Source organism: Protomyctophum bolini, assembly GCF_963924005.1.
Source record: "Protomyctophum bolini genome assembly, chromosome: 3".
Taxonomy (NCBI): Eukaryota; Metazoa; Chordata; class Actinopteri; order Myctophiformes; family Myctophidae; genus Protomyctophum; species Protomyctophum bolini.
Window position 1 is genome coordinate 8,064,753 of NC_137864.1, and position 20,360 is coordinate 8,085,112.

General features: G+C 37.9%; 1 protein-coding gene across 1 annotated transcript; it reads right to left on the reverse strand.

Annotated features, from left to right (window-relative positions):
• Nucleotides 1-64: 64 nt before the first annotated feature.
• Nucleotides 65-20,157, reverse strand: LOC308312036 (uncharacterized protein; the record flags this gene model as incomplete). The annotated part of the gene is made up of 4 exons (XM_080758884.1): nucleotides 20,032-20,157; nucleotides 19,702-19,830; nucleotides 18,415-18,563; nucleotides 65-961 (listed from the first exon to the last, which is right to left on the reverse strand). Exons 1-4 carry the CDS (start codon nucleotides 20,147-20,149, stop codon nucleotides 65-67), a joined length of 1,293 nt encoding a protein of 430 aa, XP_080615010.1. The 5' UTR covers nucleotides 20,150-20,157.
• Between the last annotated feature and the right edge of the window lie 203 nt (nucleotides 20,158-20,360).

The following is a 20,360-nucleotide window of genomic DNA, read 5'->3' on the forward strand; positions in this document are numbered from 1 at the left end:
CAGGTCCCGTCCAGACTTCAGGAGCAAAACTCACGTTCCACCATGTCTTCTTTCATTTTGACCTTCAGAAGCTTTTCAAAATGGTTCCACCGACGTTCTGGAGGCCGGCGGTGGTGCCCACAGTCACCGGGGCGTTCTCCAGCCCGCGGAGCCACTCGGTGCACTTCAGCACCACGCGCTCATCGGCGCCACAGTCTTCCTCCTCCTCCTCGTACTCCACGTCGTCGTACTTGTGCCGCTCGTTGAGGAGTGAGATCTTCACCAGTGAGCCGACGTCTCCCGGCAGGACGATGTCACTGTTTTTCACAGCAGCTCTGCTGCTGCTCAGCGTGCCACGTTTCGCCGCTGCAGGTTGATGCCGCTTGGAGACACTTCCCCGCCCGTGCCGGGCATCTGTGGTGCCACCGGTTAATACGTCGGCTTCCCCGGCCATGGCGTCGTTCCTGGCCGCCAAGCATTGCTGTCTCTCGTTGCTTCGCCGCTGCAGCAGCAGGACAGCCTCTGGTGTGAGAGTCAGTGTGAAGCGGGCCCCTTCCTCCTCCTCCTCGTGATACCTACTCTTGACCGCCGCCTGGGGTTCGCCCTTGAAGAGGCCAGAGTCCAGGCTGCCGTGGCAGGAGGCAGGGATGGTTCCCGAGAGCCTCTCGGACGTCGAGGACAGCCAATGGCCCTTACACTTGGCGTTTAATCCCGACCCCGACGACATCGCCTTGCTGGTCGGCAGGCGGCTCCTGGGCTGGCTCTTCTTCCCCAGGTGCCTCAGGTTCGACGCCAGCCTCTCCGTCACCGAGCTGCCCCGGTCCTCCACCGGCGGCGCCTTGGTCCTGGCCAAGGGGACGGCGGTCATCATGGGTCTCACGGGGGTGGAACGCGAGCGCGTGAGCGACACCGGTGGAATGAAGGGCATCTTGGCGATGCACAGCAGCAGGTAGGAGACAAACTGTGTTTTGCGGTTGAAATGCTGGAGGAGAAAAGCAGGTATCAAGGAGCAGAGGACAAAACGATGTGCTGTTGCATCTTCTCGGGCCATACGGGGTCAGCTCAGCTGGCTGGTGGCGTGTCGCCTCTCCGGGGTTGTCCCGCAGGCACCCCTTAATGCACCTTATAGGACTGTGGCTGTTGAGGCGGTCCTGTTCCAGTTCTTATGCCCCATATACGATGGCCTCTACATGCACATAGTGTGTGTGTGTGTGTGTGTGTGTGTGTGTGTGTGTGTGTGTGTGTGTGTGTGTGTGTGTGTGTGTGTGTGTGTGTGTGTGTGTGAGACAGAGAGAGAGAGAGAGAGAGAGGGAGAGATCCTCTCACGTGGATTGCCTTTACTCAATTAAAGGCTCAATGACTTAAAACACTAATAATCCCCTGAAGTCAACACTGAGAGCACGTTACGTTACCTATAATATGCACGTGTGCATCGGTATACACATGCACACATGCTGTAAATTTACAGCTAAATATTTTAGATTTTGTTGATCTTCAATTCTTCATCCACTTCATCATAGTGTGTGGCAAACCAGGGGAAACAGCAGTAGTATAATATGATGGGGGTTCGGTACACTTTTTGGCCACTAGTGGCGCTAGTGAGCAATTTAATGCATAATTTGCATAATTAATTATGCAAATTAGTAATTAAAATAGATAGATATAAATAGATATAATTAGCATAATCATAAATCATAAAATATCCATAACCAATAAAATATCCATAAATATAATTAGCATATAATAGTTTATAATTAAATAATAATAAAAACTAATAATAGGTTATTTATAAATCTATAAAATGCATGATGTGGGGTATGTGTGTGTGTGTGTGTGATTAGCTGATCTCATCTCTCCCTCTCCCTGCGTCACCATGTGCCATGTCCCCCAACATGTAAATTTTGTCACTGGGGTTAAGGTGGGGGGGATGGTCGCTAACCTCAGGCAATATTTATTTAGGGCAGGGGGGTCACTGTCTTGAAAATCGTTTGAAGTTTGGTGGGGGATGGGTTCTAACCAGGTGCCAGACATGCAAATTAGATAAACAAGGGGGGGATGGGCTCTAACCAGGTGCCAGGTGCGACATGCAAATTAAATGAAAGCGCGGGGGTGGGGTGGGGGGATGGGTTCTAACCAGGTGCCAGACATGCAAATTAGATAAACACAGAGGTGGGGTGGGGGGATGGGTTCTAACCAGGTGCCAGTAGTAAACAGGGTTAGGGTTAGGGTCCTTATCTTTGAAGTGAATTGTATGCATAAATTAATCAAGTTAGTATTTAAATTCCTTACATACATTGACAGTGGGTGTGTGATTCCACCTAGTGGTCAATATCTATATAAATATTTACACTGCAATACCATTTATGCCCTGATGTGATCTCAGTCATCTAGGGAAATGTTTTTCAATCATTGGTCTGGGGACCACCAGTGGTCCTTGAATGTAATTATTGTGTAAGTCAAGGATATCCCCCTAGTGGTCAATTTCTATAAATATATTTACAACTGCAATACCATTTATGCCCTGATGTGATTTCAGTCACCTAGGGAAATGTTTTCAAGCAATGGTCTGTGGGCTACCGATGGTCTTTGAGAGGGTTCAGGTGACCCTCCCCCGCTAAATCATGGAGAGTTGGTAACCAAATAGTCTCCTTATAGATCTTTAACTCTATACTTTTCAAAATGTTGGGTCTTTGAATTTTGTATGCTTCATGTGGTACTAATGTGTTTGGGTTATTGTCTGTCTTGTATTATTTTTGGTGTTTTGTGTTGGGATCTTTGAATTTTTTATGTTTCATGTTGTCCAAATGGGGTTGGGTATTGTAAATCTTGTATTATTTTTTGTGTTTTGTGTTGTGTCTTTGAATTTTGCATGCTTCATGTGGTACTAGGTGTTTGGGTTATTGTCTGTCTTGTATTATTTTTGGTGTTTTGTGTTGGGATCTTTGAATTTTTTATGTTTCATGTTGTCCAAATGGGGTTGGGTATTGTAAATCTTGTATTATTTTTTGTGTTTTGTGTTGTGTCTTTGAATTTTGCATGCTTCATGTGGTACTAGGTGTTTGGGTTATTGTCTGTCTTGTATTATTTTTGGTGTTTTGTGATGGGATCTTTGAATTTTTTATGTTTCATGTTGTCCAAATGGGGTTGGGTATTGTAAATCTTGTATTATTTTTTGTGTTTTGTGTTGTGTCTTTGAATTTTGCATGATTCATGTGGTACTAGGTGTTTGGGTTATTGTCTGTCTTGTATTATTTTTGGTGTTTTGTGTTGGGATCTTTGAATTTTTTATGTTTCATGTTGTCCAAATGGGTTGGGTATTGTAAATCTTGTATTATTTTTTGTGTTTTGTGTTGTGTCTTTGAATTTTGCATGCTTCATGTGGTACTAGGTGTTTGGGTTATTGTCTGTCTTGTATTATTTTTGGTGTTTTGTGTCGGGATCTTTGAATTTTTTATGTTTCATGTTGTCCAAATGGGGTTGGGTATTGTAAATCTTGTATTATTTTTTGTGTTTTGTGTTGTGTCTTTGAATTTTGCATGCTTCATGTGGTACTAGGTGTTTGGGTTATTGTCTGTCTTGTATTATTTTTGGTGTTTTGTGTTGGGATCTTTGAATTTTTTATGTTTCATGTTGTCCAAATGGGGTTGGGTATTGTAAATCTTGTATTATTTTTTGTGTTTTGTGTTGTGTCTTTGAATTTTGCATGCTTCATGTGGTACTAGGTGTTTGGGTTATTGTCTGTCTTGTATTATTTTTGGTGTTTTGTGTTGGGATCTTTGAATTTTTTATGTTTCATGTTGTCCAAATGGGGTTGGGTATTGTAAATCTTGTATTATTTTTGTGTTTTGTGTTGTGTCTTTGAATTTTGCATGCTTCATGTGGTACTAGGTGTTTGGGTTATTGTCTGTCTTGTATTATTTTTGGTGTTTTGTGTTGGGATCTTTGAATTTTTTATGTTTCATGTTGTCCAAATGGGGTTGGGTATTGTAAATCTTGTATTATTTTTTGTGTTTTGTGTTGTGTCTTTGAATTTTGAATGATTCATGTGGTACTAGGTGTTTGGGTTATTGTCTGTCTTGTATTATTTTTGGTGTTTTGTGTCGGGATCTTTGAATTTTTTATGTTTCATGTTGTCCAAATGGGGTTGGGTATTGTAAATCTTGTATTATTTTTTGTGTTTTGTGTTGTGTCTTTGAATTTTGCATGCTTCATGTGGTACTAGGTGTTTGGGTTATTGTCTGTCTTGTATTATTTTTGGTGTTTTGTGTTGGGATCTTTGAATTTTTTATGTTTCATGTTGTCCAAATGGGGTTGGGTATTGTAAATCTTGTATTATTTTTTGTGTTATGTGTTGTGTCTTTGAATTTTGCATGCTTCATGTGGTACTAGGTGTTTGGGTTATTGTCTGTCTTGTATTATTTTTGGTGTTTTGTGTTGGGATCTTTGAATTTTTTATGTTTCATGTTGTCCAAATGGGGTTGGGTATTGTAAATCTTGTATTACTTTTGGTGTTTTGGGTTGTGTCTTTGAATTTTGCATGCTTCATGTGGTACTAGGTGTTTGGGTTATTGTCTGTCTTGTATTATTTTTGGTGTTTTGTGTTGGGATCTTTGAATTTTTTATGTTTCATGTTGTCCAAATGGGGTTGGGTATTGTAAATCTTGTATTATTTTTTGTGTTTTGTGTTGTGTCTTTGAATTTTGCATGCTTCATGTGGTACTATGTGTTTGGGTTATTGTCTGTCTTGTATTATTTTTGGTGTTTTGTGTTGGGATCTTTGCATTTTTTATGTTTCATGTTGTCCAAATGGGTTGGGTATTGTAAATCTTGTATTATTTTTTGTGTTTTGTGTTGTGTCTTTGAATTTTGCATGCTTCATGTGGTACTAGGTGTTTGGGTTATTGTCTGTCTTGTATTATTTTTGGTGCTTTGTGTTGGGATCTTTGCATTTTTTATGTTTCATGTTGTCCAAATGGGGTTGGGTATTGTAAATCTTGTATTATTTTTTGTGTTTTGTGTTGTGTCTTTGAATTTTGCATGCTTCATGTGGTACTAGGTGTTTGGGTTATTGTCTGTCTTGTATTATTTTTGGTGTTTTGTGTTGGGATCTTTGCATTTTTTATGTTTCATGTTGTCCAAATGGGTTGGGTATTGTAAATCTTGTATTATTTTTTGTGTTTTGTGTTGTGTCTTTGAATTTTGCATGCTTCATGTGGTACTAGGTGTTTGGGTTATTGTCTGTCTTGTATTATTTTTGGTGTTTTGTGTTGGGATCTTTGAATTTTTTATGTTTCATGTTGTCCAAATGGGGTTGGGTATTGTAAATCTTGTATTATTTTTTGTGTTTTGTGTTGTGTCTTTGAATTTTGCATGCTTCATGTGGTACTAGGTGTTTGGGTTATTGTCTGTCTTGTATTATTTTTGGTGTTTTGTGTTGGGATCTTTGAATTTTTTATGTTTCATGTTGTCCAAATGGGGTTGGGTATTGTAAATCTTGTATTATTTTTGGTGTTTTGGCTTGTGTCTTTGAATTTTGCATGCTTCATGTGGTACTAGGTGTTTGGGTTATTGTCTGTCTTGTATTATTTTTGGTGTTTTGTGTTGGGATCTTTGAATTTTTTATGTTTCATGTTGTCCAAATGGGTTGGGTATTGTAAATCTTGTATTATTTTTTGTGTTTTGTGTTGTGTCTTTGAATTTTGCATGCTTCATGTGGTACTAGGTGTTTGGGTTATTGTCTGTCTTGTATTATTTTTGGTGCTTTGTGTTGGGATCTTTGAATTTTTTTATGTTTCATGTTGTCCAAATGGGGTTGGGTATTGTAAATCTTGTATTATTTTTTGTGTTTTGTGTTGTGTCTTTGAATTTTGCATGCTTCATGTGGTACTAGGTGTTTGGGTTATTGTCTGTCTTGTATTATTTTTGGTGTTTTGTGTTGGGATCTTTGAATTTTTTATGTTTCATGTTGTCCAAATGGGGTTGGGTATTGTAAATCTTGTATTATTTTTTGTGTTTTGTGTTGTGTCTTTGAATTTTGCATGCTTCATGTGGTACTAGGTGTTTGGGTTATTGTCTGTCTTGTATTATTTTAGGTGTTTTGTGTTGGGATCTTTGCATTTTTTATGTTTCATGTTGTCCAAATGGGTTGGGTATTGTAAATCTTGTATTATTTTTTGTGTTTTGTGTTGTGTCTTTGAATTTTGCATGCTTCATGTGGTACTAGGTGTTTGGGTTATTGTCTGTCTTGTATTATTTTTGGTGTTTTGTGTTGGGATCTTTGAATTTTTTTATGTTTCATGTTGTCCAAATGGGGTTGGGTATTGTAAATCTTGTATTATTTTTTGTGTTTTGTGTTGTGTCTTTGAATTTTGCATGCTTCATGTGGTACTAGGTGTTTGGGTTATTGTCTGTCTTGTATTATTTTTGGTGTTTTGTGTTGGGATCTTTGAATTTTTTATGTTTCATGTTGTCCAAATGGGGTTGGGTATTGTAAATCTTGTATTATTTTTTGTGTTTTGTGTTGTGTCTTTGAATTTTGCATGCTTCATGTGGTACTAGGTGTTTGGGTTATTGTCTGTCTTGTATTATTTTTGGTGTTTTGTGTTGGGATCTTTGAATTTTTTATGTTTCATGTTGTCCAAATGGGGTTGGGTATTGTAAATCTTGTATTACTTTTGGTGTTTTGTGTTGTGTCTTTGAATTTTGCATGCTTCATGTGGTACTAGGTGTTTGGGTTATTGTCTGTCTTGTATTATTTTTGGTGTTTTGTGTTGGGATCTTTGCATTTTTTATGTTTCATGTTGTCCAAATGGGTTGGGTATTGTAAATCTTGTATTATTTTTTGTGTTTTGTGTTGTGTCTTTGAATTTTGCATGCTTCATGTGGTACTAGGTGTTTGGGTTATTGTCTGTCTTGTATTATTTTTGGTGTTTTGTGTTGGGATCTTTGAATTTTTTATGTTTCATGTTGTCCAAATGGGGTTGGGTATTGTAAATCTTGTATTATTTTTTGTGTTTTGTGTTGTGTCTTTGAATTTTGCATGCTTCATGTGGTACTAGGTGTTTGGGTTATTGTCTGTCTTGTATTATTTTTGGTGTTTTGTGTTGGGATCTTTGAATTTTTTATGTTTCATGTTGTCCAAATGGGGTTGGGTATTGTAAATCTTGTATTATTTTTGGTGTTTTGGCTTGTGTCTTTGAATTTTGCATGCTTCATGTGGTACTAGGTGTTTGGGTTATTGTCTGTCTTGTATTATTTTTGGTGTTTTGTGTTGGGATCTTTGAATTTTTTATGTTTCATGTTGTCCAAATGGGGTTGGGTATTGTAAATCTTGTATTATTTTTTGTGTTTTGTGTTGTGTCTTTGAATTTTGCATGCTTCATGTGGTACTAGGTGTTTGGGTTATTGTCTGTCTTGTATTATTTTAGGTGTTTTGTGTTAGGATCTTTGCATTTTTTATGTTTCATGTTGTCCAAATGGGTTGGGTATTGTAAATCTTGTATTATTTTTTGTGTTTTGTGTTGTGTCTTTGAATTTTGCATGCTTCATGTGGTACTAGGTGTTTGGGTTATTGTCTGTCTTGTATTATTTTTGGTGCTTTGTGTTGGGATCTTTGAATTTTTTTATGTTTCATGTTGTCCAAATGGGGTTGGGTATTGTAAATCTTGTATTATTTTTTGTGTTTTGTGTTGTGTCTTTGAATTTTGCATGCTTCATGTGGTACTAGGTGTTTGGGTTATTGTCTGTCTTGTATTATTTTTGGTGTTTTGTGTTGGGATCTTTGAATTTTTTATGTTTCATGTTGTCCAAATGGGGTTGGGTATTGTAAATCTTGTATTATTTTTTGTGTTTTGTGTTGTGTCTTTGAATTTTGCATGCTTCATGTGGTACTAGGTGTTTGGGTTATTGTCTGTCTTGTATTATTTTAGGTGTTTTGTGTTGGGATCTTTGCATTTTTTATGTTTCATGTTGTCCAAATGGGTTGGGTATTGTAAATCTTGTATTATTTTTTGTGTTTTGTGTTGTGTCTTTGAATTTTGCATGCTTCATGTGGTACTAGGTGTTTGGGTTATTGTCTGTCTTGTATTATTTTTGGTGTTTTGTGTTGGGATCTTTGAATTTTTTTATGTTTCATGTTGTCCAAATGGGGTTGGGTATTGTAAATCTTGTATTATTTTTTGTGTTTTGTGTTGTGTCTTTGAATTTTGCATGCTTCATGTGGTACTAGGTGTTTGGGTTATTGTCTGTCTTGTATTATTTTTGGTGTTTTGTGTTGGGATCTTTGAATTTTTTATGTTTCATGTTGTCCAAATGGGGTTGGGTATTGTAAATCTTGTATTATTTTTTGTGTTTTGTGTTGTGTCTTTGAATTTTGCATGCTTCATGTGGTACTAGGTGTTTGGGTTATTGTCTGTCTTGTATTATTTTTGGTGTTTTGTGTTGGGATCTTTGAATTTTTTATGTTTCATGTTGTCCAAATGGGGTTGGGTATTGTAAATCTTGTATTACTTTTGGTGTTTTGGGTTGTGTCTTTGAATTTTGCATGCTTCATGTGGTACTAGGTGTTTGGGTTATTGTCTGTCTTGTATTATTTTTGGTGTTTTGTGTTGGGATCTTTGAATTTTTTTATGTTTCATGTTGTCCAAATGGGGTTGGGTATTGTAAATCTTGTATTATTTTTTGTGTTTTGTGTTGTGTCTTTGAATTTTGCATGCTTCATGTGGTACTAGGTGTTTGGGTTATTGTCTGTCTTGTATTATTTTTGGTGTTTTGTGTTGGGATCTTTGAATTTTTTATGTTTCATGTTGTCCAAATGGGGTTGGGTATTGTAAATCTTGTATTATTTTTTGTGTTTTGTGTTGTGTCTTTGAATTTTGCATGCTTCATGTGGTACTAGGTGTTTGGGTTATTGTCTGTCTTGTATTATTTTTGGTGTTTTGTGTTGGGATCTTTGAATTTTTTATGTTTCATGTTGTCCAAATGGGGTTGGGTATTGTAAATCTTGTATTACTTTTGGTGTTTTGGGTTGTGTCTTTGAATTTTGCATGCTTCATGTGGTACTAGGTACTACTATATTCAAAATATTATATTATTACAAACAGGCGGCCTGTTGTAATAATATAATATTTTGAATTAGTACCACATGAAGCATGCAAAATTCAAAGACACAACCCAAAACACCAAAAATAATACAAGATTTACAATACCCAACCCCATTTGGACAACATGAAACATAAAAAATTCAAAGATCCCAACACAAAACACCAAAAATAATACAAGACAGACAATAACCCAAACACCTAGTACCACATGAAGCATGCAAAATTCAAAGACACAACACAAAACACAAAAAATAATACAAGATTTACAATACCCAACCCCATTTGGACAACATGAAACATAAAAAAATTCAAAGATCCCAACACAAAACACCAAAAATAATACAAGACAGACAATAACCCAAACACCTAGTACCACATGAAGCATGCAAAATTCAAAGACACAACCCAAAACACCAAAAGTAATACAAGATTTACAATACCCAACCCCATTTGGACAACATGAAACATAAAAAATTCAAAGATCCCAACACAAAACACCAAAAATAATACAAGACAGACAATAACCCAAACACCTAGTACCACATGAAGCATGCAAAATTCAAAGACACAACACAAAACACAAAAAATAATACAAGATTTACAATACCCAACCCCATTTGGACAACATGAAACATAAAAAATTCAAAGATCCCAACACAAAACACCAAAAATAATACAAGACAGACAATAACCCAAACACCTAGTACCACATGAAGCATGCAAAATTCAAAGACACAACACAAAACACAAAAAATAATACAAGATTTACAATACCCAACCCCATTTGGACAACATGAAACATAAAAAAATTCAAAGATCCCAACACAAAACACCAAAAATAATACAAGACAGACAATAACCCAAACACCTAGTACCACATGAAGCATGCAAAATTCAAAGACACAACACAAAACACAAAAAAAAATACAAGATTTACAATACCCAACCCATTTGGACAACATGAAACATAAAAAATGCAAAGATCCCAACACAAAACACATAAAATAATACAAGACAGACAATAACCCAAACACCTAGTACCACATGAAGCATGCAAAATTCAAAGACACAACACAAAACACAAAAAATAATACAAGATTTACAATACCCAACCCCATTTGGACAACATGAAACATAAAAAATTCAAAGATCCCAACACAAAACACCAAAAATAATACAAGACAGACAATAACCCAAACACCTAGTACCACATGAAGCATGCAAAATTCAAAGACACAACACAAAACACAAAAAATAATACAAGATTTACAATACCCAACCCCATTTGGACAACATGAAACATAAAAAAATTCAAAGATCCCAACACAAAGCACCAAAAATAATACAAGACAGACAATAACCCAAACACCTAGTACCACATGAAGCATGCAAAATTCAAAGACACAACACAAAACACAAAAAATAATACAAGATTTACAATACCCAACCCATTTGGACAACATGAAACATAAAAAATGCAAAGATCCCAACACAAAACACCTAAAATAATACAAGACAGACAATAACCCAAACACCTAGTACCACATGAAGCATGCAAAATTCAAAGACACAACACTAAACACAAAAAATAATACAAGATTTACAATACCCAACCCCATTTGGACAACATGAAACATAAAAAATTCAAAGATCCCAACACAAAACACCAAAAATAATACAAGACAGACAATAACCCAAACACCTAGTACCACATGAAGCATGCAAAATTCAAAGACACAAGCCAAAACACCAAAAATAATACAAGATTTACAATACCCAACCCCATTTGGACAACATGAAACATAAAAAATTCAAAGATCCCAACACAAAACACCAAAAATAATACAAGACAGACAATAACCCAAACACCTAGTACCACATGAAGCATGCAAAATTCAAAGACACAACACAAAACACAAAAAATAATACAAGATTTACAATACCCAACCCCATTTGGACAACATGAAACATAAAAAATTCAAAGATCCCAACACAAAACACCAAAAATAATACAAGACAGACAATAACCCAAACACCTAGTACCACATGAAGCATGCAAAATTCAAAGACACAACACAAAACACAAAAAATAATACAAGATTTACAATACCCAACCCATTTGGACAACATGAAACATAAAAAATGCAAAGATCCCAACACAAAACACCAAAAATAATACAAGACAGACAATAACCCAAACACCTAGTACCACATGAAGCATGCAAAATTCAAAGACACAACACAAAACACCAAAAGTAATACAAGATTTACAATACCCAACCCCATTTGGACAACATGAAACATAAAAAATTCAAAGATCCCAACACAAAACACCAAAAATAATACAAGACAGACAATAACCCAAACACCTAGTACCACATGAAGCATGCAAAATTCAAAGACACAACACAAAACACAAAAAATAATACAAGATTTACAATACCCAACCCATTTGGACAACATGAAACATAAAAAATGCAAAGATCCCAACACAAAACACCAAAAATAATACAAGACAGACAATAACCCAAACACATAGTACCACATGAAGCATGCAAAATTCAAAGACACAACACAAAACACAAAAAATAATACAAGATTTACAATACCCAACCCCATTTGGACAACATGAAACATAAAAAATTCAAAGATCCCAACACAAAACACCAAAAATAATACAAGACAGACAATAACCCAAACACCTAGTACCACATGAAGCATGCAAAATTCAAAGACACAACCCAAAACACCAAAAGTAATACAAGATTTACAATACCCAACCCCATTTGGACAACATGAAACATAAAAAATTCAAAGATCCCAACACAAAACACCAAAAATAATACAAGACAGACAATAACCCAAACACCTAGTACCACATGAAGCATGCAAAATTCAAAGACACAACACATAACACAAAAAATAATACAAGATTTACAATACCCAACCCCATTTGGACAACATGAAACATAAAAAATTCAAAGATCCCAACACAAAACACCAAAAATAATACAAGACAGACAATAACCCAAACACCTAGTACCACATGAAGCATGCAAAATTCAAAGACACAACACAAAACACAAAAAATAATACAAGATTTACAATACCCAACCCCATTTGGACAACATGAAACATAAAAAATTCAAAGATCCCGACACAAAACACCAAAAATAATACAAGACAGACAATAACCCAAACACCTAGTACCACATGAATCATTCAAAATTCAAAGACACAACACAAAACACAAAAAATAATACAAGATTTACAATACCCAACCCCATTTGGACAACATGAAACATAAAAAATTCAAAGATCCCAACACAAAACACCAAAAATAATACAAGACAGACAATAACCCAAACACCTAGTACCACATGAAGCATGCAAAATTCAAAGACACAACACAAAACACAAAAATAATACAAGATTTACAATACCCAACCCCATTTGGACAACATGAAACATAAAAAATTCAAAGATCCCAACACAAAACACCAAAAATAATACAAGACAGACAATAATCCAAACACCTAGTACCACATGAAGCATGCAAAATTCAAAGACACAACACAAAACACAAAAAATAATACAAGATTTACAATACCCAACCCCATTTGGACAACATGAAACATAAAAAATTCAAAGATCCCAACACAAAACACCAAAAATAATACAAGACAGACAATAACCCAAACACCTAGTACCACATGAAGCATGCAAAATTCAAAGACACAACACAAAACACAAAAAATAATACAAGATTTACAATACCCAACCCCATTTGGACAACATGAAACATAATAAATTCAAAGATCCCGACACAAAACACCAAAAATAATACAAGACAGACAATAACCCAAACACCTAGTACCACATGAATCATGCAAAATTCAAAGACACAACACAAAACACAAAAAATAATACAAGATTTACAATACCCAACCCATTTGGACAACATGAAACATAAAAAATTCAAAGATCCCAACACAAAACACCAAAAATAATACAAGACAGACAATAACCCAAACACCTAGTACCACATGAATCATGCAAAATTCAAAGACACAACACAAAACACAAAAAATAATACAAGATTTACAATACCCAACCCCATTTGGACAACATGAAACATAAAAAATTCAAAGATCCCATCACAAAACACCAAAAATAATACAAGACAGACAATAACCCAAACACCTAGTACCACATGAAGCATGCAAAATTCAAAGACACAACACAAAACACAAAAAATAATACAAGATTTACAATACCCAACCCCATTTGGACAACATGAAACATAAAAAATTCAAAGATCCCAACACAAAACACCAAAAATAATACAAGACAGACAATAACCCAAACACCTAGTACCACATGAAGCATGCAAAATTCAAAGACACAACACAAAACACAAAAAATAATACAAGATTTACAATACCCAACCCCATTTGGACAACATGAAACATAAAAAATTCAAAGATCCCAACACAAAACACCAAAAATAATACAAGACAGACAATAACCCAAACACATTAGTACCACATGAAGCATACAAAATTCAAAGACCCAACATTTTGAAAAGTATAGAGTTAAAGATCTATAAGGAGACTATTTGGTTACCAACTCTCCATGATTTAGCGGGGGAGGGTCACCTGAACCCTCTCAAAGACCATCGGTAGCCCACAGACCATTGCTTGAAAACATTTCCCTAGGTGACTGAAATCACATCAGGGCATAAATGGTATTGCAGTTGTAAATATATTTATAGAAATTGACCACTAGGGGGATATCCTTGACTTACACAATAATTACATTCAAGGACCACTGGTGGTCCCCAGACCAATGATTGAAAAACATTTCCCTAGATGACTGAGATCACATCAGGGCATAAATGGTATTGCAGTGTAAATATTTATATAGATATTGACCACTAGGTGGAATCACACACCCACTGTCAATGTATGTAAGGAATTTAAATACTAACTTGATTAATTTATGCATACAATTCACTTCAAAGATAAGGACCCTAACCCTAACCCTGTTTACTACTGGCACCTGGTTAGAACCCATCCCCCCACCCCACCTCTGTGTTTATCTAATTTGCATGTCTGGCACCTGGTTAGAACCCATCCCCCCACCCCACCCCCGCGCTTTCATTTAATTTGCATGTCGCACCTGGCACCTGGTTAGAGCCCATCCCCCCCTTGTTTATCTAATTTGCATGTCTGGCACCTGGTTAGAACCCATCCCCCACCAAACTTCAAACGATTTTCAAGACAGTGACCCCCCTGCCCTAAATAAATATTGCCTGAGGTTAGCGACCATCCCCCCCACCTTAACCCCAGTGACAAAATTTACATGTTGGGGGACATGGCACATGGTGACGCAGGGAGAGGGAGAGATGAGATCAGCTAATCACACACACACACATACCCCACATCATGCATTTTATAGATTTATAAATAACCTATTATTAGTTTTTATTATTATTTAATTATAAACTATTATATGCTAATTATATTTATGGATATTTTATTGGTTATGGATATTTTATGATTTATGATTATGCTAATTATATCTATTTATATCTATCTATTTTAATTACTAATTTGCATAATTAATTATGCAAATTATGCATTAAATTGCTCACTAGCGCCACTAGTGGCCAAAAAGTGTACCGAACCCCCATCATATTATACTACTAACAGCCAGGCCTATTCCCCACAGAATGAGGCTGGGGGAGGTGATAGAGGGAGTATATCACTCTGTACAGGTATTGCAGCCAATGGGAGCCTGGACATGGACGCACCTGCAGCCGGTAAGGCAATCACCAGAAGATTTTAAAGAGCCGACGCCCAAGCTGTTTGGTGAGTCAGTTTGAACTAATGGAGGAGTGAGGAAGGAGGAATCACTCTGTTCATGAGGAGGCTGGTATGAGGGAGATCTCACAAGTGAGTACAAGACTTAACTCAAACCTTTGGACCCACTTGGATGTGCTGTGCGTGTATTGTGGCTCACCTGGTCTCGTTCTCTCTCCCTCCCTCCTAGGCCGACTGAACTCCACAAGGAAGAGCCTACAGCGATCTCCCCCAACTGAGTAAAGTAGTCACTAGCTCTCTCTCTGCTCTGCCCACAGGACTGCATGTGAATAGAAGCCCAAGCCCCTGACAAGAGGAACCCTGTGTTGACGTTTTGCCCCGTTTTCCCCTTTCCCTAACACTTTAATAAAAGACCATTTAAGTTTATGTTGAATCTGACTCTGAGCCTCTTATTTTATTGTGAATCTGTGCTTATTCTCCCCTGGGTTGCCACAAGTGGTGTACATTTTTCAGTAGTCTATGTTGTAGCAGTTTTTAATGAATAAAATGCAATTTTGTCCAATCTGTATATGTTAATACAAAATGTCTGTCACCTCAGGATGCAAGCCTGCTCAATTGTAAAAATGTCAGCATTTCACAGGGGTTCACCACAAAAATTACGTATTTTCCACCAATTACTCTCATTCCTAAGCCAATAATTGTATGACCGGCAGAGACCGTCTCCTACTGACCATGTGGCAGTAGGAGACTCAATTGAGTCACTCAAACTGCAGCCAGCCGGTCATCGAATTATTGGCTCAGGAATGCGACAAAAACATCTCCAATAATTGTAATTGATAGAAAATAAGTTTTTTGGGGTGAACTACTCCTTTAAAGCAGGAAACGAGGTTCTTTATTCTTTATTCAGATGGATCCCCATTAGCTGCCAACGAAGTAGCAGCTACTCTTCAACAATACATTTAACACAATATTGGGGCAGCAGTGGCCGAAAGGTTGCCCGTTCGATTCCCCTGACGGGCAGGAGAAATCTGGGTGGGGAAGTGATTGTCATCACTCACCCAACACTGCTGAAGTGCCCCTGAGCAAGGCACTGAACCCCCAACTTTTCCCCCTGGAGCGCTGCTTAGTGCATGGCCAACAGTATAAGACTGTGGTTGTACTGGTCAGCTCCCAGGTTTTAATGTGTGTCTGTGTGTTTCTATGTGCAGGGCATTGCTGAAAATGAGCACTTGTGCTCAGCTACGTTCTACGCTGGGTAAATAAAGGATTAAATATATAACAAGAATAACACTGCACAATCAAATCCGGGATAGAGGAGGACTGCTGCTTATTGTACTCCAAAATGAAACGCACCCAAAATTAAGCTTATTACCTCCAGCTGCCACAAACAAAGGGAGTTACTTGTGTTGAGGAGGGAAGGGGAAGCACAATTTGCCAGCTCACTGACAGTGACGCAAGTGAGCTGTATTTAAACCAGTCTCCCACTCGCCAGACTGACGCACGACCCATCAATGCCATCATGCCCTCTACACCAAACCTTTTGCGAAAATAGCTGTATTTGCGCTCTACTCGGAATAGGGCCGGGATGCGAGGGTTCAAGTGGTTAATGTAAGAATTTGTGTATCGCACAAAGATTTGTGTGACAGGATAGAAAGTGATGAACTGGTTGGGGGCAGAATTGTTAGTGTAAGCAATAGATTTGTAGATTGTAGTGCACTGTAAGCAATAGATTTTGACTGGCTGTTTTCTTTTGGTATGAGATTATCCTCAGGTTGATCATCAAAGAGGGCTGTTATGTATGGGGAATTTGTATGAGTTATGTATGAGTGCTCCTTTGATCATTATTTTTGGGAGATCCGTTACTCTGTAACATCTTCATGACCTCCATGCCAGCTGGCAGACTTCAGAATTAAGTTTAACTTTTAGAGTTTGAGTGAATAAGGTCACGGAGAGTACCGTATCCACTATACAGTATGTTCCTCTCCTGCCAAATAACCATATATCATTCACATAATCTTTTACTTTTGCCAACCATTTCACCGCTTAAAGCCTTGGAGCAGGCTTATATTTGAAGTACAGTAAGTATTCTTGCATTTGGTTGATCACTTTTAAATTTCCTGTCAAATCTAATAATTTCATCTCAAGTTTGATGAGAATGTTTTACCATTTTAAGTAATTATTTTCTCTTTCGTTCTTTTAACAGGTATAATTGTTGATACCGTCTTGGGGAAACACAATTGAAGAATGAACAATTTACCAAAAACATTTATTTAAATTTTTTAGGCATTGCAAAACATAGATAAAATACAATGTTATACATGACTGAACATAATTTCCTTCCATCATGTGTGGAGCTTTACACCCGTTATAAACCGATATATAAACACGAAACATTTATTTAATTTTTTTAGGCATTGCAAAACATAGATAAAATACAATGTTACATATGACTAAACATAACTTCCTTCCATCATGTGTGGAGCTTTACACCCATTATCAACCGATAATCAGCATCACCAGTACCTACTGGTTATCAAGACGATGCAATCGACCTACGGCATGTATACTGGAGCCTACTGGCTGCAATTAGGAAACGCGGAAGTGAAACTGACTTACGTGGCCGGTTAAGACTGATATGAGTGGGATTAGGGTTAGATTTGGTCGGAGAACGCGAACGTTTCCGCGTTTCCCCCAATCGCAGCCAGTAGGCTCCCAGTATACATGCAGCAGGTCGATTGCATTGTCTTGATAAGTCACCTACTGGTGATTATCGGTTGATTTTCATTAAAATTCTTGGTTATCAACTTCAAGTTCACACTACAGGTGCCAGATCCAACCCGTGATTTCCAGAAAAACAAACCCAAACATTAAGCTAATGGCAGTGCAGCCTGTCTATGTGTGTGTGTGTGTGTGTGTGTGTGTGTGTGTGTGTGTGTGTGTGTGTGTGTCTAGCAGTCATGAGCAGCAGGTCGCCCTGTGTATGTGAAGGACTCGATGACAGCGAGGGCAAGTGTGGTAGACATCCTTAAAATGGTCGACGAAGAATGGGATCAAACAGCAACCAAACAGCATCCTACAGGGAGAAACAAAAAGGTTGGTCAAACTACACCTTGAATGCATGCATGTGACCTATGATAACTAACTAGAGGTGTGTGTGTGTGTGTGTGTGTGTGTCTTTATTTGTGAGGGCCAAAGTCCTCAAGTTTGAGGAAATTAGCAGTGTGAGGAAATTTGAACTAGTCCTCACAAGAGAAAGTAATATATTTTAGAGTAAACATTCAGGTTTAGGTTATCTGGTTGGTCGTCTGGTTTCCAGGTTACAAAATAGCAGATCTAAAAGCTCACAATGTGCTGCGAATTGCGATGCATTAACAACAGAGTCAATCCATACTTCAGGTTCCATCAAATAACGTCCTCGTGTCAGTACTATAAACTGTGTGTGTGTGTGTGTGTGTGTGTGTGTGTGTGTGTACGCGCATGAGTTTTCCTCACCCACAAAATATAAACACGAAACACATGAGCCATGCGTGTCTTCCAGCGCAGTACGTGATCGTCGTGTTGACCTGGGTTTTACAGGCTGGGCATGCCGTCAGTCCAGACTCACGCTGCAACTTCCCTTCATAGCTGACAAACCTGAGCGATGCGTGAAGGGAGGAGCCTGAAATAGAGAATATGACGGGACAACATTTAAAAATATATAACCGGTACACTGTAAAATCCTGTGTTACGGGATAGTTCACCCCAAAAATAATGTTCAATCATTTTTATCCCAAGATTTTGCAACCCAGTTTTCACCCAGTGCCAGTTATCCTTAATGTAATCCTGCCCCCCCCCCCCTTTTTTGTCACATTCCTAAACCAATAGTTCATAGTTTGATGACCAGCTCCCTATACTCTCCTTTGTGTCTCCATAGGGAACCACTGCTAGTCATCAAATTGGCTTAGGAATGCAACAAAAACAAAAAAGTCTCCATGAGGTCCATAATCGATAGAAAAAAGGTTATTTGGGGGTGAACTACAAATGGTTTTACCATCCATCCATGTACAGAATACAATAAACTAGCTATCCTTCAATTTATATTATTATCATTACCCATAAATATATGTAAATGCATTATCATTTGACAATCTAGATGCATTCTTTTTACTTTCAGCATGCTTCTGCAATCCGATTACTGCAGTTATTGGAACAGACAGTGTAACTATCTTCGCAATATGATCATTGTGGCCTGTAGAATGTTACCATAGGTGCACATCACTGTTTGATGACGTTGCGTACAGTGGTCCTAATGGGCAAAAGAGGTGGCTGAAATGTGCCTGAATAATGTGTTTTATATTAACCGTACAAAATGTGACAATAGTCGAAGACATTGAGGTGGGATCATAAGCCTAGATCATAGACAGAGAAGTGATGAAGACTGGCAAATTCAGAGGCAGGTGGAGTCAGCCCATGAGGAGCGACATTAGCCCTCTGATTCTGGTAATGGGATGAGCAGGTGTTGCATAATAAACATGCACAAACCTTTGAACATCTGTTCGGTGCAACCCTTAAGTCAGTGGTTCACAAATATTATCATGTCAAAATTATATGTATTTGGAATCAGACCTCCATCTCTGTCAGGGACCCTCATCAAAGAAGACTCGCGGTCTCGTGCAATGTTTTTTATATACTGTATGTTTTGATGCAATCTTAACAAAATAGCTGGGGACACCCTGGAACCTCCCCAAGGACCCCTGGGGGTCCCCAGAGCCCACTTTGAGAACCACTGCTGTTATGTAAAAGACGACCACCAGAACCTTGTAAAGATGACCGTGTTGTCTCTGTGCAACTGCCGCCACCAGGAGAAAAAGAGAAGGCAGGTGGTGGAGGAATCTGGCTGAAGGGTGGGTGAACGTGGTAGCTCCTCACACCCGTCTGACTCTCATCTGGAAAGGTACACACAACACCATGCACATGTTAACTTTAAACCCATTAAGACCTTGAAGCCGGTTCTACAAATGCTTTCTAAATAAATCAGTAGTTTTTAAAATAGTTTCGTGCCCCCCAGAAGAGGACCCCCAGAAGAGAAGAATCGCTCAACAAGTAGCCCATGTTTGGGACTGGGAGAGAAATAAATACAATCTTACCTGGTGTGAAGTAGGGTGGAGGAGATGGAAGTTGAACACTTATTTTTGTGACCTCGGTCACCATAGCCTCGGTACCCAGGCTTTTATTTTTGTTTGCATTCGCTTCAACTGACTCCATGTTTCTCAGTTGTATTTGAAAGTTGGGAATTTGGGATGGGTGTGAAACTAGCTCTGGAAGCAGCAACAGCTCACTTTGTAGACCTACCAGGTGTGTTGGAGAGGTGCTGATTAGAGTCTCTTCTGATTGGCTAAAATACCTATTACCTGTGTAAATAATCAGGTGGAGCCTCACTGCAAATTCCTTTACTGTTTTAGCTTAAATGTAAACA